The sequence below is a fragment of the Anopheles cruzii genome, chromosome 2, assembly GCF_943734635.1.
Source record: "Anopheles cruzii chromosome 2, idAnoCruzAS_RS32_06, whole genome shotgun sequence".
Classification (NCBI taxonomy): domain Eukaryota; kingdom Metazoa; phylum Arthropoda; class Insecta; order Diptera; family Culicidae; genus Anopheles; species Anopheles cruzii.
Window position 1 is genome coordinate 17,016,833 of NC_069144.1, and position 24,276 is coordinate 17,041,108.

At 50.0% G+C, this 24,276-nt stretch overlaps 1 protein-coding gene across 1 annotated transcript in view; it reads right to left on the reverse strand.

The window, feature by feature from the left end:
* The window catches only part of LOC128267530 (alpha-catulin), a 39,434-nt gene that overhangs the window by 4,910 nt on the left and 10,248 nt on the right, over positions 1-24,276 (reverse strand). The window contains exons 2-4 of the mRNA XM_053004383.1: positions 8,992-9,187; positions 1,993-2,183; positions 1,797-1,902 (exon numbers count right to left, since the gene is read on the reverse strand). Coding sequence (XP_052860343.1) covers positions 1,797-1,902; positions 1,993-2,183; positions 8,992-9,187 — 493 coding nt within the window. The remainder of the gene's footprint in view (positions 1-1,796; positions 1,903-1,992; positions 2,184-8,991; positions 9,188-24,276) is intronic.

Sequence of the window (24,276 nt, forward strand, 5' to 3'; positions counted from 1 at the left end):
TGTGTGTGTGTGTGTGGTGCAAGTTATTACACCACAAATCGTAAATTGTCACACTTTTCCATGGTTCCCTCGCCGGGGGTCTGCGGCGACCGCTTTAATCCTTACACACGACCAACCCTAACCCAAAGGACAGAATGCCACCCCCTGAACGGGGAAAGTTGTGCACTGCAGTGAGTGACATTTATGAGGCCGACGATGGAGATTGGATTGGAGCCCTGGGATAAGCCGATTACGGTTACTCGCCGGCGGCTGCCGATCATAAAGGGCTGCCTTAACCATAATCGCCGTCGTTGTCGTCCTCGTTCGTGATCTATGGGAGACGTTTTTTACACCCCACCGTTTGGCAGGATATTGAGGCTTCGCTGCAGGGTCCTTTGACAAGTTTCGCCTTCGATTGTGTAATTTTAAATTAGCTCTCAGCGTGGAGCTTCGCGTGGCAGCGTCGCAAAAGCGATCGGTGCTTTACGATCCTTTGTTATCAGGGCTACCGGGACCACAAGCCCTCGTGCACGGCTTTGGGTGACGAACTCCTCAGCCCGAACCCATCGCGTGAGCATAAAACAAAACATCAGACTAGCATCAAATAGGGGTCGTTTTGCCTACGACTTCCTTCTTTATGCCTCCCGGCATGGCTAATGCCTCGCTGATTTGATGAGCTTTTATGGTACGATGTGGTCTCTTCGCCAGCTGATTGATGGCTCCAAAGCCAGTGAATGTGAGAAATTTCAATCGGGATGCTTTGGGAAACCGAGAATAAATGAGATCATTTTTGAAGCTGGCCCCATACTGGCCCGATAAAACCACGTACCGCAACAAACGGTACCTTGGAAAATTATCCCATCTTATGGGCCCGGGTTGATGGGTTTCTTGAATAGTGTCGGGGTCTTAAATGGCTCACAAAACATGATTATAGCACTGGACGCTCCATAAAAGTTGGACATCAGTATTCGCCACGCGCTGTAACTCTGCGCGACGGGTCCCACTTCTTCAGTAATTCTTCTGCCATTCACCATCAAAAATATGTTTAGGCATCGATTGGCACATAAAAACCCTTCCCAAAACCTACAAAAAAAACCCCTCGAAGCCTCGGTCTGCTCGGTCAACAGAAAAGCCACCCGCCACGCGACGAAGTCCTTCCGCTTGATTACACACACGAAAAACGAAAGGCGAACATTTGGTGGCACCAATTTGTTGAATCGTCTCGACCGAAGGATTGCGCCGGAACCGGATGCACCGCCATCGGGAGCACCCAGAAAGCGAGGCAGAGAAGGAAAAACCGAGCGATCGGACAATGCTGCTCGACGGTTCAATGATTGGAACGATTCAAAGCACCATTTACATTCCTTCATGCATGACCCGACCGAGGCCCTCCGCCGGAAGTGGAGGTTTCGCCTGCTTTTCTTCCATCCCCCACTCGAGTTTTCACGGGGTGGGCCTATGTCCCAGCATATGTTGCCCAAGTCTAGCCGGCACATCGTGTGCTGTAGTCGTCCACCGTAACCGTAAAATTAAAACAATTGTCTTATAAATAGCTCATCGGTCAACTTCTGTTCCGTTTCCGGCCCGCGCCCGGAGCTATCGGTAAAGTGAAACATAAAAAGGGCGGGAAATGGAATGGAATGGAAAAGTGAAACGAAAAAAAGGACCAACCCACAGCGACTCGCCGGCAAACGCCCTTCTTCGGCAACAGAATGGGTCGTTTCACGCTCCCAGCGGGCCACAAGACTTTTGTGGTGCGCTTGCCACCCATTTATACAAATCCACTCACACACGCGAGAACGAAGAAAACCACTCACCTGTAACGTGCGCCAGCTCCACCATTTCCGCACCGAACACCGAGAACGCCTTCACGAATTCTGTAAAATTGGCCACTGATTCTAATCTACCTAAAGTTCTAGCTACCTGTTGTTTGGAGTTGGAGAATGAGAGAGAGAGAGAGCGAGAAAATAAGAAGAATGGATTTTCCGGACTATGAGGTCCTGGCACGCTTACCCTGTCTTTGGCTAACAGTAACTGCTTGACGACGACGATGTCCGCCAGCAGCAGGACTCGCGTCACGGAGCTGAGTAACGTCCGGGCGGCCCGTATCATCGGTCCTCTGTCGTCGATCGGGTTTGGCCGCGGCGAGTATCCGACCGTCGGATCTGTGGCCGCTATATCACATAAACGCTCTATCGATGAGCCTGTTTGGGGGCGATGGATGTAGAACGGGAACATTAGTGCACCAAAGGTCAGCGCTGTCAGGAAGTGGATGATTTAATTCGATAATGGGCCGTGTTGTTCGTTACTCAAACCGTGGACAAGCTTCGTATGGCAGCCACCTTTCTTACATTATTCGGTTTTCTCCTGCGATGAAATTCTTAAACCTCTCCATACTACCTTCATCCGCAATTTAAAAATTCCGCAACACACAATTGGTGGCCTGGGAACCTTCGTTGAAAGCAAGCTCGCAAGTTACTTCTCAATAAAAACGCGTTATGAACCGAAGCAACATGTAATATTGCCCTCGGTGCCATTAAAATGCACTCAGCACCAGTAGCGGCAGCAGCAGGCAACCCTCCATCATATTCCCTATTCGGTAACCATAATCATAACCTGCACAGCCACACCGAAATGACCCATCCGATTCAGTTACCCATAATTCAATTGTCATTCACATCCTTGCCGCCGGCGCGCCGTAAAGTGAAGCGGCCGTAGGGCAACTCAAAGAACTTAGAGACCCCACCATGGCAAGGCACTCAAGGCACCACCATCAGCAACAACAACAAGAACAACAATTTTATGCGTCCGGAAGGCCCGGAAGTGGCACAGTAATGGAGATCCCTGACGGCGCAGCGTCCGGAGCCGTGGCCGTAAACTTTACACCGACATTATGCCATTCTCAGACCTCAGACCGAACGGCAGCGCTGACGTCAACGTGGCGGCAGAGTTCGTGACACGGTGGCGACCACTAGTGGGGACACTTTTCACGAGACGATACGTGTACACAAATGGCGTCACACGGCTCAGTAAACGTCTAACGGAGGACAAAATGTGCTGTGTTTCTGTGGCCGACCATAGCAACGATTAACTTTCTATTGCGAGGAAAGTAATGTGAACGAAATGTCTCGCCAATCGGCCAATGAAGTGCAGGATTATCAACACGGGTTACGCGTCGAGAGCATTCACTTGAGGCGAGGTTTCGGCCTTTAAAAAAAAGGCAATTAAATGGCGAAATTCCATACATTTACTTAATTTTAATCCGGAATCAGTAACATTAGGTTAATATTCAATATGTTTAAACGATTCTTAAAATGTACCCACACTAACACGGGTCAGCTGAGGCCGGGACTGAGCCAACCTTGCATTCCTTTTTGGACCCTTTGAGTATTTCCTTCATGAAGCTTTCCCATTTCGCGAAATTTATTTATTTATGCTCGTGATACGGTCGTCTCAATTATTCGGTAAATCGTTGAAAAGGCTGAGTGGTCCTGTCTTCTTTTTTCTTATTTTTCCACGTTTCAGGATTCGTTGTTTACTTGCTGTTGCCTTGGACAGTGCTTTTACTTGCAAAAATGGTTGCCAAAAACCCACCGCAAGTTACCTAGACCATAACGACGACGTTTGAGTTGCCTCTTGAAATCAACCGAAGGCACCGCAACGACCCCACTCGAGTGCAAAGGGCTCAAACTAATAAAAGGAATTTAATTTCATTAATTAGAAAACCAAAACTAGTTTCTGAAACGTGTGTCCAAAACTGAGCGTCACATGGGGAATAATTAAATTTGGTTCCTCCGTTAAACGTGGCCTTCTAAATGGTTCGCGCCATGTACCGATGCAGTCGCAGGCCGAGTGCAATCGATTCGACCCACACCAGCCGGCCAATGCTTAAGCGCTTCCCATGGAGCATTAGAAAACTGGGAAGTGAATTCCGACAGCGACCGGCCATAGGATTTCGGGAGCCCCTAAAGCGGTGCACCGCGTGTCGCGCGCGCCGCTGAACGCAAACAAAACCGTCGTCCCCGAGCAATGGAAACGAAATTGTGTGCGATTGGAGTTGTTTGGCTGGGAAACTTTTTGCTTGCAAACCGTGCCGAGAATTTGAGATACAGTACGTCCCCGAGAGCCTCGGGCCGGCCGGGTGGTCGGACACGAAAATGGTGCACCAGAATGGAAACGATTTTCTCGCCAGTCCGATGAATAGCGTTCGCAGACCGCAGACATACCGGCAGGAAGCACCGGCCACTGGGTGCGCCGGAAGTGCTGCCCGGCGCGGCCATGCACATTTGCTTGCACGCCTGAATGCATCTTACGCCTCGATGAAGCGATAAAGTTAGTTTGTTGTTGAAGCTGCAGCTGCGGCAAAGCCCAACAAATTATTCCGAGTGCAAAATCCGATACCGGCACGTCTTAAAGCTGCCCTTCTAAGCTTCGGGCGGGTCCGTAGTTTATGGCCAAGATTGTCTGGCTCGGGGTGGCCTACTCAGCAGGGGACTGTCCATGGAACGCACCCTCGGACCCGGTGTTCCGTGAGACGAACGAAATCATAAAATAACTTTTCCCTTCCAAGAAGTTCCACCTTTTTTTTGGGGGGGTGAATCCATTAGACAAAAGCAGGCAAGAAGTTTTCCTGAGCCCATCTCGTCCCCGGGTGTTCTGAGTTTTCACCGCTCTCCGCTGTCAACAACTGGTGGCCAGTAAGTTTAAATGAAAGCTTAACGTGTCAAACAATGTTATTTAAGTTTCATTTCGGTTAAACGGCTGCCATCGAACCGACATGTCGGTGAAACCCGCGTCCACTTTACTGCACCACCCCCCGGGGTGGGCGATGGGAAGCGCAGAACATAAAACACAACACGTCCCGCCAGACGTTGCGTCGGGCGTCTTGTGGCGTTGTTGTCAAAGGTAAGAATGGCTATACGTTTTGGCGCACGTCCGCTCACCACGTCCGGTTTTCTTTTTCGCGTTCGTCCCGATACTTTGTTCGGTTCGGTGGCAGGCTAAGGTGTTTGAAACTTTCGATTTTGTAGACGATTTTTTTGGAGCCCGATGGCGCGTGGCTCGGCACCCCGAAATCCCGCGGATGCTGACGCGAGCGAGCGTTAAACAAGCCAATTTTACGACCATACCATAAACACGATAACATGATAATGCGAAACCTATAAAAACCGGCACCCGAGCTCGAGTGCCATGTGCTGCCATCTAGCGGTCGCCCGCCAAGTCCGTGTCCGGGATCATCCTGCACCGGACCGTGCAGCTCGACGAGAAAGGATCACACAGTAACCGACCGGACCGGTCTGCTGCTTCGCTTCGAGAACATATTTTGCGCTCGTCCGCAAAAATCCCGCCTTAAACCCCACACGGACTGTTGGTCGCGATGGCGCGTGATTTAGGTCTTCAATTAGTATGGGATTGTCTGGCCCGGGGCCGGTGTTTGTGACACCCGGATTGCGCGGTTCCTTCCCGAGGCTCGGTTAGATCGGACTGATCCGTGCTGAGCGCCGTAGCATCCTGTTTTGCACCTCACGTACGGAACGGGCAACTCAATACGGTTACGCCGCGGTCATAATCGCCAGATGATGCCGCAAACCGGACCGGATCCTAGGGTATGTCTCTCGTAGACCATTTCGATGGCTCATTTGTGCGGAGCCAAGAGCCACGAGCCACGTGTGCTGTTGCTTGTTCCGATGGTGGTTTGATAAATTTGACCAACCATTCGCGCAGCATCGGTATCCGCAGGAGCGCCCGCCGTGAGACTTTCGATGGGAGCATTTCTCATAAAAATCCCTCCCATCATTTATCGTCCTGCGATGGCGGCTTGCGATGAAACATAGATATCCGCTTCAACCGGTTGGCTTTCGGTGATTTATTTTGAATACAGATAACAGTTTTCGTGTCTCCTCTTCGTACATGAATGAGCGAATTCTCCTTGAAATATTTTACCTATGGTTCTTATTCTTAATAACGTTTATGTTAAAAACTCAATAAAAGGATGTAGAACTGAATAAATTATATAATTGTTTTTAATGGACTTATGGAAAATAGATTAACCTTAGCAAATTCTTCATTTAAAATAAAAATATAGAACTTTCGAGCATGGCCAATACCTGTTCCTTATAAGTCTGTGCGCTAGGGTGGCAATGGAGTGTGGAAGAAATTAAATGCCATCACAACGGCTCGGCTGCCTTTGCTCGGGTATCAGTTTCAAGCTCGGCGACGCCACGCCCTGTCAAACTTTAATGCCCATAATGAAGTGACAACATGCGAGCATTCGAACCACCGGACTACCCCGGGGAACAATCGGTAGCAAACGAGATGAAAATGATGCACCATTGGAATCCATTCGGCCCCGGTATTGGCTGGTTCTTAATTAATGAAAAACAGACAGCGACGGCAGCTGCATCGTATGCCCTGCCGGCAAACTCGAGCACGTCGAGTGAACCGTTCGCTTCAAAACCCGAAAACCACGCACCATAAATGGGGACCGGTGATGCTGTTGACTCAAAGCATTATGATGCGAGCGCAACCGATCGATCGCGACGGGTCTCGGTCATCGCAGCAATTATGTTTTCGGGAAAATGCTTCCAGCGAACTCCGAAGCAGCGCCGATCCGGTCGTTCCGGTTCCGGTTCCGGTGGTCCAATTTTCGAATCGGACGTGCAATGATTAAAGCAGAGCCTCACATCAACTGGGTCACGAGCGTTCGACGTCCGAAATGAGGGCCGCCCCGAGAATGCTGTCAGGACATCCTGTGCCGAGCCTGTGCCGGGCCGGGCTTAGAGACATTTTCCCACCACCGGCAACGGGCGATTGTTGTGCGATAAAGCCGAGTGAGATGGCAATTAAAATTCGCAAAGTTGCCACATTGTCTAATGGTGGCGTTGGGCCGCTGCTTCCGGTTTGATTCGTTTTTTTTTTCTTCTTGCTTTTGTTCAGTTCAGTTCGCAGATAGTGCTTCCGGTGCCGAAGGTGTTGGTGGGCTTGGAAATCGCCCAGGTTGGCGCAGTGAAGGACTTTCTTCGCACGATTTTTCTCTTCGCTTCGCGCCAGGCATCCTAGGTGGTTTCGGTTTCCCGACCGGATCGGGTAGCACACCACGTCGGGCAACTCGTTTGAAGTCCTTCCCGGACAAACGCCTGCAGGACGATCGTCGAGTTTCGCCTGCGCGTCAATTAAAAAGTTTCTCTCCGCTCTCTCTCTGGCGTGGGTTTCTCTTTCTTTGTTTCCTTTCTGTGATCCTTTTTGTTCCTTCGGTGCCCGGTGCTCGAAGCACCCCGAAGCACAACATATGCGAGCTGAAAAGGCCCACGAACAATTGGAGCCTATTTTAAATTCAAAGCACCTAGCGACTGCATTTTTCGCCTCCAGGCGAAGCGCTGGCAAGCGTGAAAAGTTTGCGCGGAAAACTATTCAGCGAGCGTTCAGCAATAAAGGAACATCCGGGACCTTTCATTGATTTGCGACCGGCGTTCAAGTTGAACGTTCAACTTTTCCGCCCTATCCGCTCTTCCTAGTGGAAAAAAAAGGACGAGCGAAAAATGTTGATCAATTGATGTGAAAATACCGCATAAATTATCGGTAAATAAAAGCACCGAGGCCAATGGGAAGAACGTCGTGAAGTTTTGGTGATAGAATGTACTTCGCAGTCGTTGGGAATTTGATTAATATTTTATGTTGTTCCACGCTCTGTTCTATTTTCTGCCAATGGAGGCGCATGGTGACCCATAAAAAAGTCGTATGCGTTACGTCCATTTTTCATGCTGCAGCTGGGGCAACTGATGAGCTGTTCATAGATAGTTTATACACTTGCAACGCACTATCGTAATATTTTATCCTGGTTTTTCTGAGTCACCGCAGCAACCGACCGAACCGAAGAGACCAAACCCTTTACACCCAAAATGGGGTTCGATGTGAAGGGTGAAAAAAAAAACCGTTTCAAGCGAAAAGTTGTCCGATGCAGGGCACACTTTGCAAAACTCGATTATTGGCCTCCCGTGGTACGTGCGGGTTTGAGAGCGGGATGGGATAAAGCTTTCCCTATGTGTGCCGGTGTGTCAAAGTTGAAGCAAGCGCCCTTCCACGGCGCACCCTGACGTGGATTGATGTCTCGAACCGGGCCTCGCACTTGACCCCACCGTACTGTGTGCAATGGAAAAACCATCAACAACAAAATCAACTCAACTCCTTGGCCCTGATCCCCGCCCAGGCCCCTTGCAAACAATGGCTGCAGGCTGTTGCTTACTGCTGCGGGCATCCCGTGGGCTGGGTTGGCCCGTGGCGACGGTGAGGGTCAGCTCATAAATAATGCCAGCCACCGCCGGCTATCACTATCAATCACGGCTCACAAGTGTCTCCGACCTCCGTCGTACGGTTTAAGATAAATGTCGTATTGATTTTGTCGTGCAAGAAAGCGGTGTCACCGTGCCGTGTGAGACCACTACTTGTCGATTGATGTGGAGCGAGAGCTTCAGATAACGTCCGTCCATTTTGAGCTAGAAACTTACCCAACAATAGTCGCAAATTTCCTAAACTCCATAAGAAGAGCTGCTGATTTGTGGCAAATTTTTATGATGCCCCATGTCATTGACACTGCATGTTTACAGCAAACTCAAAATGGTCATAAATTTATTGGCACAATTTATTTCCCGCGTTCTCGTGAGACGCGACACGCCCGATGGTCACTTCCCTCGGGCGAGTGCGCAGGGGTGTCACGTTTGCACCCGCATTCGATGGGCCAATCAGTGCCAAAATCAGTGCCAGCCTGTTGGTAGACAAACCGCAAACCGCAGGACTATCAGCATCGCGTTTCCATCGACACACGGCGCTCAGCAATCCCTCAACAAACCCGAGTGGACCCCCGAAAACAAAGCAATAACATTGTAGACAATGTTGTCGTTGAAATGTAAAGTGTGCCACAGTTTGACACACGGAATCGTCCTTAGATGGATTGTTGGAGCAGTGGCAGTATCTGGGAATGTTCGACGACCATAAAGGCGTCGGGCGTAGACTTACCGGCTGCTCGTGCCTCCTTGCAGGCATCGTACATGTCCTGCTTGATCTCTGGATTGTCGTCCGCGATTGTCTCGCCCACCGTCACGAACCGCTCCACGGCCAAGTTGACGGCCTGGCCGACCCGTCCGATGGCACGCATCTTCAGTTCCGAGGTGTGGTGCTGCTGCTCCGACCGATGCTGGACCAGGGTTGATATCTGCACGGAGACGGAAAAATCAAACGATGTCAACGTGACGTAATTTTTCGGTTGTTAAATGAAACCGTGTAACGTTGTGCAGTAGCAATCAACTAGCCCAACCCGGTACCTTGGTGCTACGATGCTAGAGAGTTCATACACTACAAATAATCTCTGAGGAAGTGGCCCTTATGCTTTACATAAAGAAGTGATCATTAAAAGTATCCCCCGCAGAAAAGCGTATCGATCCAAGCTTTTTATTTTTAACACACCGATCGTGCGGTGAACCATCGTCTTACCAACCAAACTCGGTCAGCAGAGCACTCGATGTCAGCCGTAAGCTATTTTGGAGACTCTTCTTCGCCAGTACCGGAACTGCTATATGTGGAACCGGTTCTGCCCTACTTTGGGGCCCTACTTTCAAAGTTCAGCTTCCACGTCTTCGTTGGCACATGACATCCTGCGCAAGGTCAAAGCGTGTGGTTTCATATTAAATTTTCGCCGCCTTTTCCGCGCTCTCTCTCTGTCTCTCTACGGATTCGGTACTTTTTGTCGCTACCTTTTCTTCGACAACGAAGAAAAACGGGACACGGGATTCAATTATTTTGTAATCTAATTGATAAGCGAAGCATGATCGCAAATTTGTCCCCCCTCGAAAGTACTGCACCCAATTATTGACGTGCGCTCGTGCCGGTTTGAAGCTCAGTCTGGAAAGCGGAAACAGCTTTGAAGCATATTTTTAGCGTCCGCTCGAAAAGAAGTTCGTTTTATACAAAACATGGCGACGACAGGGATTTGAATGACAAGCACAATGGTATTACACGAGAACGATAAACGAAATTTAAAACCTCGACAGTAATGACAGTAAATTTATTACCGACACCGGCTGATACCTGCTTCCTCTCATACATTTAGATTGATTATAAAGTTTGAATGTGAAATAAAACTGAACAGCGTTTTCCAATAACAACCACAAACCATCGTGCGGTCGAGGTCCAGCCAGCAAATCGACGTCATTCGTAACGCTCGTAAAGGATCTGGGTGGAATTTTATTTCCCACATTCCGGATGTGAAACCGATTTAAAATTCTGTGTCCCTCCGTGAGCATGTATGTGTGTGTGTGTGTTAGGCAATGTTTTTCCATTTTGTTCCATTCCTACTTCTATCCCGTTACGAAACGGAGCGGGGCCAATTCGGGGAACAGCGCCGCCGCCTATGCGTACATTATTTATGAAACCGGCCGCCTCGGGTGGAGACGGATCGACTCCTGGTCCCCCGGGCTCGTAAACTGGGAATTATTATTATTTTTTATGGATCGCCGATAAAAACGAAGCCAACCACAAATCGGAGCAGCAGCGTCGAACACGCGGTCGTGCGCTGGCCATGAATAAATAGGAAAAAGAGCCCTCCGGCCGCTCCGTCGCGAAACACTTGCTCGCCGTGGGTCCTTCTGGAGTCCCAGTTTCGTCCATTGGACGTTCCGTCCGTCCGTCCACGAATCAGACGCTAATAAATATTGCAACGAAAATCCCGGCCAACTCCGGGACAACTTTCGGGGCCACATTTCGCAGACAATCCATCAGAAGGCTATCTAACCAGTGCGACTTCTGATACACCACGACCCACTTGAAGTTGGCGAAGAGAAAATGGTTCCATACACCACGCTCCACCAAGTCACTGGCCGGAGCAAAGTGGTTTAATGTTGGAACCTTTTTACTGTACTGTTAATGGGTGTCCTTTGATTCTCTTCGCAAGCCGCGAGAGAGAGGCCTCGACAAGGCCACCAACAAAGAAGGCGAAGAAAATGGTCGGCCGCTGCAGAAAGAAACGGAAATGCCGCTGGTCATCCCCGGCAAATTGGCCATGAATCAATTCCGAACGGCGGTAGACAACGAAGCACGCGCGCCAACGACTGCTGCTGCTGCTGGAAAATTGACAACAATTTTTATGAGCGACTAAGCGGCCATAAAACGAAACTTGCAGGCTAGTTCGATCGAAACGACCCCAATAGATGGACTTCGTGTTGCGGAAGCGCAGACATCTCAACACGCTCGAGACTGCCGACTGCCGAGAGTTTTGCTTAGTCGGCAACTATTGGGACCTTGAACCGGGAAACGGCGAGTGTCGGCAGCGGCTGCCAACGATTGAGTGCCATCGGCCAGCATCACGATGATTGAAGAATGACAAAGAAATGATGTCCATTTCGTCACCAATCTTATTCGGGTGCAGCACCATTTATTTCCCAGCTGTTTGAGTCTGTTTGGTGAGCCATAAAACGGGCATACGAAACACAACTTGGCCAAAAGTAAGTTTTCCCCGGGAGCCATCGTCCCAGCGGGTCCCCGGCCGTGTGCCAACATTTGACACCCCAGACAGCACACCCAGTGCTGCTGTTTTTCACTTCATCAGGACAAAGGGGCGACAACAACAACCTAGGTCCGAAACTGTCGTAAATCGTAGCGCGCACAGTTGCCGTCCAAATGTTGCCTTCAGCGAACTTCTTTCGAAAGGAAACTTTTGGTAGAACCGATTTTCCGTAGCAAAAGTGATTTTCCCTTTTCGATCTTCGACGTCTTTATTGCCCAACATCGCAGGGACTGATCATTCGACGGTTCCCTCGACAGCCAAAACGGTTGGTGACTTTAATCAAACAATTTTGGGGCTCTTTAAAGCGAGAGACTTCAGGCCATCTTATTCAATAAATTGTTCGCTTCTTGCTGCGTTGGTGTAGCTGTTAAAATTTCACTCGAGCATGAATCCACGCTTTATTTACGTTCCCATATCACAACACCGTTCCGAAATACCCGTTGCTTCCGGTGCTCGTAAGTGGTCCCCGCACGTGGCCGCAAGGTTGCGCACACATGTTGCCTGCTGGCTGGCTTTGCCGGGAATCCGCACGCAAATCATCTTTCTAAACACGTTTAATGTTAAGCCTTTTACGGCCTGGCATTCAATTTTCTTCGCCTTCTTCGAAACGGCTTTCGAACGGCCCGCTATCCCGCGGCCGAGAAGAAAGCCTAACCGCATACATTCTTTACCAGACCTTTGCGCTCTAGCACCTTTTGCATCCACCATCCCCGGCGTTGGGGTTGGTGGTTTACGGATACCGAAACCTTGGGCAGACACACACATTTTACCTAAAGTAACTGCCGAAACATGCGCCCGATCTCTTCACATTCGAGAATGAAAGTAGAAACCCCGTTCTCGGTTCGGGTTTGGGATTGGCTAAGGATGGGCAAAGATTTTCCATTCCCCAAACAGAGCCTTCGAACGGGGAAACAGTTGCGCTGGGAAAAGAAAATACTTGCAGCGAGCAAATAAGTATGCATATGGAGCCAAAATCCAATCTTTATCTTCAGCAAGAACAATTCAAAGCCGTCATCCCGGCTGTTACGAAAGCTGGTGTTGGTGAAAATGAGCATAAAAATAGGGAAAGAATGACAAAAGTTTCCATCTTCGGTGCGGATAAAAAGTCTTGCCCTGGTGGACGGAGTGAACTTGAAAAATGTCAATAGAATAAGAAAAAAAATCTAATTAATCCAACAAACCAAAACGAAGATTTGAAAACTGAAGGATACGGAGGAAACAACAGTTCAAAAAAAAACCAGTGACCAGTTACTGTAACGCTGGGCGGACAGTGTCCGGGAGCAAGAAAAGCATAAAACCGTAAATAATGAGAGCCAAGAGCTAACGAGAAAATAAGCGAACCCCGCCATATCATCAAGATTAGACACCATCCATCTTCGCGCAGCATTAACGCAAACTCTTGGCGAACTGGTGCGGAGCCAAAGTCGAAGAAAGATAAGCACGGGAAAGCTTTTTTAAATGCTAAACACCTTTTGTAAAAGTCTGTTGAATCATTGCGATAAGAACGGCAGCGGTTCCTTTTTCGTGACCTTGTGGAAATGGAAGCATTAAATCATTTGAATATGCTGACCATTTTTGTTCCATTAAAAATTGTTGATTTAATTATAGAATTCCATTTCCGTCTTCTTTTTTCGGGAGCAAATTAAAGAAAATCAACATTTATAACACTCACTAGCGTAGCGAAATGAGTTTCTCGAAAGAAAGTCAACGATATTAGGATGCGCACGAGTCGCCAAAACAGACTCCGTTTCCTTCGACTCGGCTCTACCACAGCAAAAAAAAAAGATCCCTACGTGACGGATGATGTTGAAAAGAATTCCAATTAGTTGCAGAACGTCCTCAAGAGTGCCGAGGTCAACGACAAAATAAAACAACACAAACACACACTAACGGGACATTCGAGGCGGGGCTCGGCAGGTGTAGGCGCTCGGGTACAGCATTTATCACCCGTGTCCAAACCGCAGAAATCTACCAAACCATGCCGTGGAGAATGCGTAAGGTTCGAAACGGCAGTATTTCGAAGGCAATGCTCGCCCCGAATCCGGCAGCTCGAGGATGGCAGCGTCGGAAAATGGTCCTCATAAATCTCGCCCTGGCGACTACCAGGATCGAATCCTTGTGCGCCCTCCTACGGCGAAGGTGCGATGTGCGTGTGCGTACGAGTACCGGAGCCCATCGTAAAAGGCTGCTCTCTCGGCGGCCTCATTGTCGGCGGCGAGTGAAGAAAGCCATCCGGTTGAAGCCCGTGCCGTGGGTGATGAAGGCCGATAAATTTCCCGCAGCCCGCAGCACACCTGTGTACGACGAAAACCTGGGATGGTGCATGTTTAATTGCACCACCCTTTTTCTAGGGCTTCCTCGACATCCTCGACCCAGGTTTTGTCACACCTTCAATGGACTCGCAAAAAAAGCAAACAAACCGAAATGCATGCCGAAAAGAAGAAAAACGCAGTAACAACGAGCATGCTTTACCTGCCCAGGACAACCGTATGTTGCCGCCATAGTGTTCGGCTTCGGGAAGCGAGTGGCTAGGAAGCGAGGAATGCTAGGAAGCTAAGAGCTCAAGCACATTGCCTCGGAACGCGAGAGAGTTCGGAGCACAGTTTGCCGTTATTGCAAGATAATTGTTCAATTTGTTCTGGATTAACTTTTATGCTGCTTGTCGCCGGCACCGGTTGGTGTCGCCGTCGTAGTCCTCGTCGCCAGCCACTGCCCGGGGATGGTATGCCGCGAGACGGAGCGAAATGAGGCACGGTTCCATTTGGGCTCACTGAAGCACGGGCTGCAGGGCGTCTGCTTTCCCACACACTTTCGCTGAAAACTGTCCGTCGTCCGCTTTTGAATGGCTCACTCACACACACTCACACGGGAACACACCACTTATGTCACACCAATCACACCGAGTGCCGTGCCGGATTCCGTCGACTCTAGGGCGCATCCGATTGGCGGCACCGATCACACGAAGCGGAGCCAACGTAATCCGCTTTCGAACTCGGCAGGTGAACAACTTTAGAGCTGCAATTTATGATCAGCGCCACTGCGGTCGGTTAGATACGGACAGGACATTGTAACTTTCGAGGAACGGGGACGTGCCCGATTCATTACGATAATACTTGTAATACCATCAGCCGGGCCGAATCGGGCTCAGAAAACGCCATCCCACGTGATAAGAGTCGGGCTCCACACTCTCGGTATGTTGACTCGTTTCGCTGAGTTCGATGCCAATGAATGTGATACGAAATAGGATTCGGCGTCGTTGCGGCCGTGGGGTAGAAATAAAGACGAAAATTAAAGAGTTCTCAACTCGCAAGGACTTGCATTGGGCCAACCTTAGGAAACCTGACAAACGAACGTACTATATGGGCGACAAATAGGAAACACCTTTGTTGCTGGAGAAGAAGAAAAAGTCTCGGAAAGACTATGCCACCCTCGGATTACGCAAAGGGAAAAATCGGATACGGACGAAGAAATTTAAAATAAAAACACCATCCAAGCACCGGTAGAGTCCGAATCCTGAAAATGATTCGGACACCGAGGCGCCCACGAGATTTGCCTAATGGCAACCCGTTCTTTGTTGTGGTACGAACCAACCGGATGCCGTGCCCGGAAGAGGTCGTTAAAACGCCCGAGAAGTACGAACATTTTTTCCCATTATCCTTTGTCGTTTCGAAAGGTTAAACCGATTTTGTCGGATTTATACTCCTATCCGTTGGTCATGTTTCTTTGCATTACACTGCTTTCGGTTTATTGTTGCAACTGTAAAAGGTGTTTTAATATTCAATAAGTAATACTGTCTACAGTAAATGTCCACCACTACATTTATAAAAACAGTCAATGGAAGAAAAATTGCCTTATAGTGAAAGGTTTTTGTGGTTGTTACAATTTTTGAGTTCTTCTGATGAAAAGTCCCTCATTTCGACGTTCTGTGCTCGTGCAAAACTCTCCTAAAGTGTTGACAAGAGACAATTACGTCAATGGTATTCACGGAAATTGTTATCCTATGTGTCACGGTGTCTCCTTTTTTACGTATCATCCCGACCAACGAGTTCCGTTGGCCCAGCGAAGCGAAAACTTCCCCGAAAGCTGTAAAGTAATCCAAAGTCCTGGCACATCAATAGCAGCATCCGTCGACAAGGCGACAGGCAGCCCATCCTCGGCAGGTGAGCGAAGTGGAGCACAAAAAATCCTCTCTCCGTTGTGCATTCCGAATTCATTAAAAATACATTTTCCCCAACTTTCGAGCCAAGTGTGATTATCGTTAATGGTCGGCAGAGATTTTCTTTACATCCCATTTACGCACCGGGGCGTCGAACAGACAGAGAGAGAGAGAGCGAGAGAGGCGAAAGCCAGCGAAGGAGCAAAGCACCGGAAGAACGCCAAGCAACCACCGGAAAATGCTGCTCCCGTGAAACACTTTGCCGGGCACCGAATAGTTTCACCGAAAACCCTGTCCACTCCAATCTGCAGAGCCCGGCCAGGTTCGGGGTGAGCTCAACCTAGACCACCTGGGTGTTGGTAAACGGCTCTTAGCAAACTACTTTACAAACAAAAGTTCCCATTTCGGAACCTTCGCTTGTCACTTTTCGGCTTCCCCGGTTCGCCGATTAACGACACGACACTAATCCACAGAGGTCGCCACGAACACAGAAGTCCCAGGTGCGAGCCAGGGCACCGGGTGATGCTTTTGCCATGCCAGAAAACCGAGGACCATGTCCTCACAGCGCACTCCTAATCAAACAGTACGGAGTCAGAGTCCTTTCGGCAAGAAGCTTCGATAGTACCGATTGCTCCAATACCGTGCTCCTTTCTTCGACGTTCCCCCGAGCCGTTTCATCAACTACGGTGCGGCCAGCGAAGGGAGAAGGATAATTACTAGCTCGCCGTATTCAGCTCCCTAACTGGGGTGCCACTGATTGAATGGCCCATACAGGGAGATCGGTGCCGCCGTCACCCAAGCCTGTGTCCGTGTGGTGGGCTGAGGCGCTCAATAATGAAGGTGTCTGTCTGGCCATCTTCGCCTGGCACCACATCCGTGGGAAAACCGAATGCTGGCATCAATTTTGTATCCTTCAAATCAGAATCCTTGTCCCGTGTGTGTGTGTGTGTGTGGCCAATATCAATGCCTTGGAGTCGGAACCGAACGAGTGTGTCGATGGAGTGTCAAGGGAAATGGCGGACGTTAATTACAACAAGGACCCCATCCTGGAGGTGAGCAATTTCAATCACCCCGGGATCGTCAACGTTTACGAGCTCCTTTGAAGGGCCCATCAGAGAAGTGGCGATTGAGTCTGCTTTTGATATCTTTGTAATTAGTTACAAACGTTGCTTGGGCGGTCCCAAGCCTTCCGATGTGGAACTACTGCAAGTTGCTTTCTCTCCGACCGATGTCGACATCTCGAGAAGAGCATCGGGAATTTAAATGTTGATTTGATTCACCCACTCTTGAGGAACAAGTTTGCGCTGAGACGATGAACTTCGACGAACAAGTTTCGAACAACTTGCGAAAGGAAAAGTTGGTGCCACTTTAATAAGAGGTAAATAAGCTTAGGCAGCTCCGTATTCAAAATCGCACAACAGAGCGGTACAAAATAAACGAGAAACGGGGTCCTTGTTGAGCTGCTTCCGGGCTGCTTGCCTTCCGTGTGTGCGTGTGTGTGATGTAGGACCAAGTGCGTGAACGTGTCACGTCAGCAGCTTTTCCCCGGTGGCCCTTGAGGCTGTAGGTTCTGCGATTTATGGTCACCGTCCCTCTGGCGGGGGGTTCCACAACTGCCGCCCCTCGGGGGTGCCCGTGAAAAGGATCACACCACGGTTGGAACTTTTCTGCATGCGTAAATTCTGCAAGTGAATAAATAATATTCCTCTCTCGCTCTCGCTCCCGGTCGGCTGGCCTCCCGGCCTTAGCCGCGTGGGATTTCCCCAGCGGGTGGTGCTTTGACAAAAGTTTTCCCGGAAATACTCGCCCGACCAGAAAGGACGACCGGTCGAACGGAGGTCTGAGTCTCTCGGATCGGAATGTTTTTTACGGAGGACCAACACACGGTGGCACGGTGGCCGCGATGTACCGTGCACCGGAAATGGTCGTGAATTTCTGAAGGACGACGCGGGAAAAAATTGTCCACATAGCGTAAACATCCAGCGCTCACGGTAGAGTAGGGCAAGAAAAGAAACCCGGATTCCGTCACCGACAACAAGGACGACGATGGTTGGAATGTCACGGCGACCGATTGTTACGGCGCGCCACTGCACTGGCGCCAGCCGTGCGCCGCGCTGGGAATGTTCTTCCGGCGTGCAGGATCGTCCTGTTGCATTGGCAAACAGTGGCTGGCCAGTCTCGGTATCCGCTCACGGGTTCCCACGGCTCCGGAACGGGCCCGGCACTGTCTGAAGGCCACCCTGGCCACCGTGGGGAGAGGGCAAAAAACCGTTCTGCTTCGTCACGGGACAAAGAAGGAAACAAAAAATCCAAACGCCCAAACGAGTCCCGAGATAGCATCAGCAATGTTCTGATGCTCGCCCTCCGCTAACGAGACACCGTCGTCGGGCTTTAATAATTCAGCTCACCGTCGCACCGCGCCACGCCAGTTCCCGAGCCGGGAGTGCCTTTTTTTGTGCTCCACAAAAATGGGGGATTCGTTTCGAGTCTGTTTTCCAGTCTGCCTGTCTTTGTGCTTGACCACCCCACCCGAAGGGACACCCGAAAATTGGGGACACCCATCTCGGGTGCCTAATTCGGGTGCCGCCAAGAGAGCAGAAAATGAAGGCGAAATTGGATGACACAAGAATTACCGAGCGAAAGGGGGCGAAAGATAAACTGTCGCCGGCCTCCGAAAATAAAATCGGACATCGGCCGTGAAGGAAGCCAACAGTGGCGCTGTGAGGAAATCGCTGTCCTGCTGCGTTGAGTCTTCCACCCCGGGGGGGGACGTGACCCCCCAAGGAGCAACCCAATGCTATCGATGAGCAGGAGTCGGTACTTTCCACGTCTGAAGTGTCCTCGATCGTAAAATTACTATAAACTCGCCGTTTGCCGTCCCGAGAGGGTGCATTAGGTGCATGATTAGACTTCGTGGGGGAACACCCGAGGGGATACGCCGTGATGTGGAAGGAATGTTACGCATCGGCTAGGCCAAAGGAATGCCTCATTTACTCTTTCTCTCAACTTATCGCGCTCTCTCTCTCTCCCTCTACCGGTCTAGTTCTAATTTACATTCCTTCACGAACACAAAGCGTGACGACATTCCGGGGACATTCGTTCCCGTGCCATTTTGCTGTCTCCAGTCACGCTGGAGTGCAAAATTTAATCTTCTCCAAACTGTTTGCCACTTTCACGCAACACAACGGGTTGGTCGGTTCTTACATTGTAATACCAGACCCTAGTCGGCCTCCAGACGCACTGCTAGACGTGCCGCTCGGGATTGCCCCATAAAGATGGCTGGTTGCTGTGGCGCAATAGAACGCCGGCCGGGCGTTCGAGAGGCCCCCGAAAACACCGACAATAAATTACCGGACTAATAATTGGCGTGCAGCTGGTGCCAACTTCGGTTACTGCCGGCTAACTGCGCACCCGCATATCTCTGCAGTGGCGCGCCAAAGGCAAGGTGCAAAAGCTAATAGCATCCTAGTGCCAAATCAAACAACCCTGGACGGGGCTGGCTTGGGCCGAGAAGAGAGCGCGGTCAGCAAAGAGTGAAAAGCTCACCCACCCTAATGGGAAACTTTCCGGCCCTTGGGTTTGGACGAGGCCACTCTGGCGCTTTTTGTTAAGGGTGCCAGCAGGCCAGCGTGTGTGTGTTCCAACTGCACAAATCTTTCCCGGTCCGTCGACTCCGATCCTCCGTGTAACTGTATGTGGCAGGGCAAAATCAACAACCCTCCGCATAGTCATTAGCCGTCCGTGCCGGCAACCGGCAACGAGCCTGCACACGGTGCTGCAGAGTTCGGCCGTGGCCGTTGCAGGAATTTGTTTACCGTGTGATGCGGCACAAATGTTGAGCGCCCGGCCCGGGACTGTCAAGGATCCGAATTTCACATTGCAGCTGTGTACCTGTGCGCCTGACTGCGGTGTAGGAGTCAGGGATCGGGCTTGCGGGAAGATCACTTCTGCCACTCTTATGTTGAGGTTGCCTTAAAAAAGCTGTAGGGCACAGAGATTGCATTTTTACGCTTGGTTAGCATATCGCATATCGCCTCATACGATGCGATGCTCCTGGGATGCGAGGTTTGTTGATTTTTGCCAGCAAAACTGTATGCGCAAAATTACGACTTTTGAGAGAAATAAAGAAGCTTTTTTGCCCTAAATTTGTACTCTTCAAAAAGCCATTTTGTGATTCAAAACGAAACGCTCCCATAATCGTATCTTCAACGAAATCATAATTCGCATCATTCGCAATAAATATACCATCCTTATGTCGTGACACAAACGACACAAGGCCACCAAGACGTCCACCGAGACCGAGCATTTCCGTTCAGATTCCTCGCACGACGGCACCGATCCATCATTAGTTTTGCGCGGTCCGTCCACGTGCACGGTCCCTTCGTTGAATATTAAAAATTTCATACGAAAATAAAATATTAATCGCCACCCCGGCGCCGCCACCAGGACTCGAAGGTCCCACGTCACGTTAACAGTGTCAACATCAAAACCTGACAGCCATCATCGTCCTCGTCTGCACCGCAATCCGTCACTCAATCGCTCCTTTCGATCCTCGTCGAGCCCAAAGGCCGAGCCAGCGAGCACGAAGCGCGTCCGTCCCAAAGGCGACGCACGCGGCTACGGGCTCAGCGTTATGCATTCAACACCGGAACGTGATCGGTAGCGGAACAAACAGGCGAAGCACACAGCACGTGGGAAAAATGGCTCCGTTTTTAATGGTCTCCGCTGGCCCTTTGATCAACTGCCAGCGTTGCCCAACCCCCCTCGGGATCGGAATTGGTTACGAAGTTGTTGTGGTGCTTAAAATGCCCGACAGTAAACCGGAGGCCATGGAGAAAAAAAACATAAAGCATTGCATTAAGTCAATGTTTCGGCGACGAAGACGACGTCTGATGGCGGCGACATGCTGCATATCATCTCGGAGCACGTGAGCGGAGTGCTAAGCTGCAGTGCATAAATTCCAGATGTCCATTAAACGTGATGGGAGCAATCAAAGAAACTCACATTAGAGTCGCTACCATCACAACCCGCTCCGCCGCCTAACATCGTTTTTGATTGCCTGTCCGGTGCAGGAAAGTAATTTGGAAGGCAGCGGCCAAATCGGATTACCGCCAATCGCACGCAAGCAACAAGGAAGCAATTCTAAGATTGCTGTCTGATATTTTCAAAAATTAAATTCTTACTGATTAGTAAGTAAATTTAATTGGGAAAAATACTCAAATAAATAATGGTACCCCGCCAAGACCTTATCTGATGTATTACATCTATTTAGTTTTAAATTACTACCAATTCAAGATGCTACTCAAGATGTTAAGGCAATGCCAATATGTAAGAAGTCCATCAACGTTCTCGGGAAACTCAATGATTAGCACGGTCAACGGAGAACAAGCGCAACTACTGCGGATAATTTACAACGTACACTCCCGTATCTTGGGAGACTGTGGGTTAAGATGACAAGAAACTGTTGCTTTGCACTTGCCGATCCGATATCCGATAGCCAATATTTGGCCAAAGAAACACAAACCGGCGTCTGCACTTCGTCGAACCATATTCGACGCGAGTGTTTACCGAGCTCGTACCGTTCAGCTCACTCGAACTCGAAACTAGTGTCTCTCTGCCCATTTAGCTCAGATCGGTTCCATCAACGCGCTTGTTGCGCCGGGTCGTTGCACAGAACGCTAGAAGGGTTATCATTTGCTCCGTACTCCTGCCAAAAAGCAAACATCACCTTTCTGAGTGCGAAGCGAAATGAAATCCATTTGGCCCAGTGGAAGGGCGGTGGCCAATATCCTCTCGCCAGACGGGCTTGGTACGAGTTTCCGCTTCAGTGTTTTCGCACAGACTGTACGGTAATTACTGGTCCACCAGAAACGAAAAACCGAGCCAAAACAGTGAGATGAGCAAGTAATGGATTAAAAGCACAGTCACTCCAGTAACAGGTTAGTCTGTCAACGAGATTTACGATCGGAGCCTGAGAAAATGTTATGAAAAACCAATTGTGACATTTCCCGCTAAAAGTTTCGGACGCTCGCTGCGCCTCGATTCAAGGCTTCCGGGGGGAGCCCAAAACACTAACGCGAACCAACTTACTGGAAGTGATTTATTGGTTGAATAAGACTAAGTTGCCCCGTTCGCTGTACGTACCGAAGCAGGGCGACCGACCCTCGGGAGCGGGCGAGTCCACAAGCATCGTCGTTGGACAGTGACGTCTTCGGGGAACCATATTTCATACTTAGCATTGCCAGAACTCGATCGGGACGCACGGAAAAGCAAACGAAATAACAAACGACCTGCCAGTCGGCATTGCGCGGACCAAACTGGACCAACCAACCGACGGACATTGATCCACAAAATGGCGCTTCCGTCTCCACCGAACGGGTTGCTGTGGACAAGAAACGACCAACGAATCGACGATCGATAGCCGGACGTCGAAGCGGGAAGTAGTCCCTTTTGACTTCCGGGTAGCGAATTCCTCTCGGTGGGGCGATTTATTCCTTCAATTTGCTTAAACTAAACTGTTGGCGCTTCGAGAGCCGCCAGAGCGGCATTATAACTAATGAAGGCGAACTGTTACGAAACCAACCGAAACAGAAAAAACTGGAGACTCCGATTCGTTCGACAGGGACACGTTATTTGTCCGTTGTCCGTTCGCTGCCATCATTGCGTGACGAGGTGAAAATTCATAATTTTGTTTGAATTTCCCAATCGTTACGTCGTACTCCGAAGCGGAGGGCAAAATCACGGACGCACGGACTATGGCACCCAAAAACCCGTTCGTTCCCTAATCCCATAATTGCCGGTTTGAGCAGAAAAGTTGGCCAACCTTCACATTTCGTAGCCTTCGAATTCCGTGCCAATCAACGTTTGGTAAAGTGGCACCGGACCGCGGTCCGAAACCTTATTGCGCACCTCCGAACGAGGTTCCCTCGCTGCCCTTAAAGCTCAAGTTCAAAGGCAAAGCCACGGAACCGACTCAGGGTCTTATCTTGTCAGGGCGTCAGTGAAGGCATGCCTCGGCGCGGGAGTGGCGAAACCTGCCTTACGGGCCCGGGCCAATCGAAGCAAAGGGGTGGAAAACCATGCCCTACACCAACCATGGAAGCTCAACCTCCGGAGCAACGTGAGCCCCGTGGCAGCTGCTATCAAGCAACGCGATAAACCACGCTGCTAGTGATGTGTGAAAAGCACAGGGTTGGCGGGTGGGCGCTAGCTAGGGTGTGATGATATGCTGATCACCGGGTGGAATCGGGTCGAAGCTATTTTCCAACTCACCGATAACGGCACCGATCCGTTCCAGCGCCTGATGTGACTTGACTGTAGCACGACGGGGTGGTAAAATAAATAAATTAACGACGTGCACGGCGTGAGCACGAAGCGATCTATTTTCTCCCCTCACTCTCGGCTCGGTTTCGGTGTCGGACTCGCGGCTAGCACTCGGTGCATGTGGAACCGCTCAACCAGATTATACAATGTAGTATGTGTGTGTGTACGTGTTCAAACACAAACTTTATTAGGACCTAAAACAAGGCACCCTTTCCAAAAAAGTGCCATTTATTTAGCCTTGACTCGGCGACTGAAATGAATTAGCATCAACAATTGAATAAGAGAAAAAACACACGGACGCTCGGTCGCTCGGTTTGGGGCCAAATTAGTCCAACGGCTCCATTAGCCGAAACTCAATTACAAGCAATTGAGATTTTCATTCGATTCGTTCCATTTATGTACGACCAGCGTTTGTGCGACGCCAAACGCCAAATGAGATCATCCAACGGTACCACCGCCGTGCGATAGGTGCATAAAATTTACATCAAGCTATAGGTTGCAAAAGCCGATAGCCGAAATGACGGGATTCGAAGGACACCTAAAGTCGGTTGCGTCCATGGAAATTGAATTACAATTCCCCGGAAACGGTGGAACATGCTTTGCTTCGCTTCAAGGGTCCAATATTGTGCGGGGATCTGTTTTCCAAGAATGCATCGATTTTGCGCGATCGGCCCAAGGCGGAACGCGTCCTCACACCGGACAGCTAGTAGTCTTTCGGTCGTAAATTCTTCCTCCCTTCACACTCATTATGATATCGTTAGAAGAATGCCATTGCCGTCTTGAGCTATACCTCGAGTTCCGAATTCCACTTGAAAAATCTCTCCACACCATCCGTCCGTCCGGCATTCAAGCGGTTTCCGGCTGCAAGTGCAAATATTAATTAAGTTTAGCGTGGTGCCCGATCGCCCCGGTCGCATTAGACGTCTCCTTTAGACCGTCGCCACCGTACCGGGATGCGCGCTTTGACGTGGACCATCCTCAAGAACGACACCACAATGGGGGGGGTGGCGAGTAGAAATTCCGTCCTTCAAGAGGAAGCACAATCCTCCTTCCACAACAGGCACCGAACGACGGGCGACGGCTATGCTTTTGATAATGTTTAATTAATTTCCGTCTTCCGTTCCGGTTTACAACCGAAGCCCTGGCTGTTGATTGAGATGGAGACGGACAGCCGGAGAACTAATCGCTAACGAGATTGACTCTGACAGCGTACAGATACTGCAAATCGTTCGGTTCGCTACTGCTTCTGTAGCTCCGCTATCTG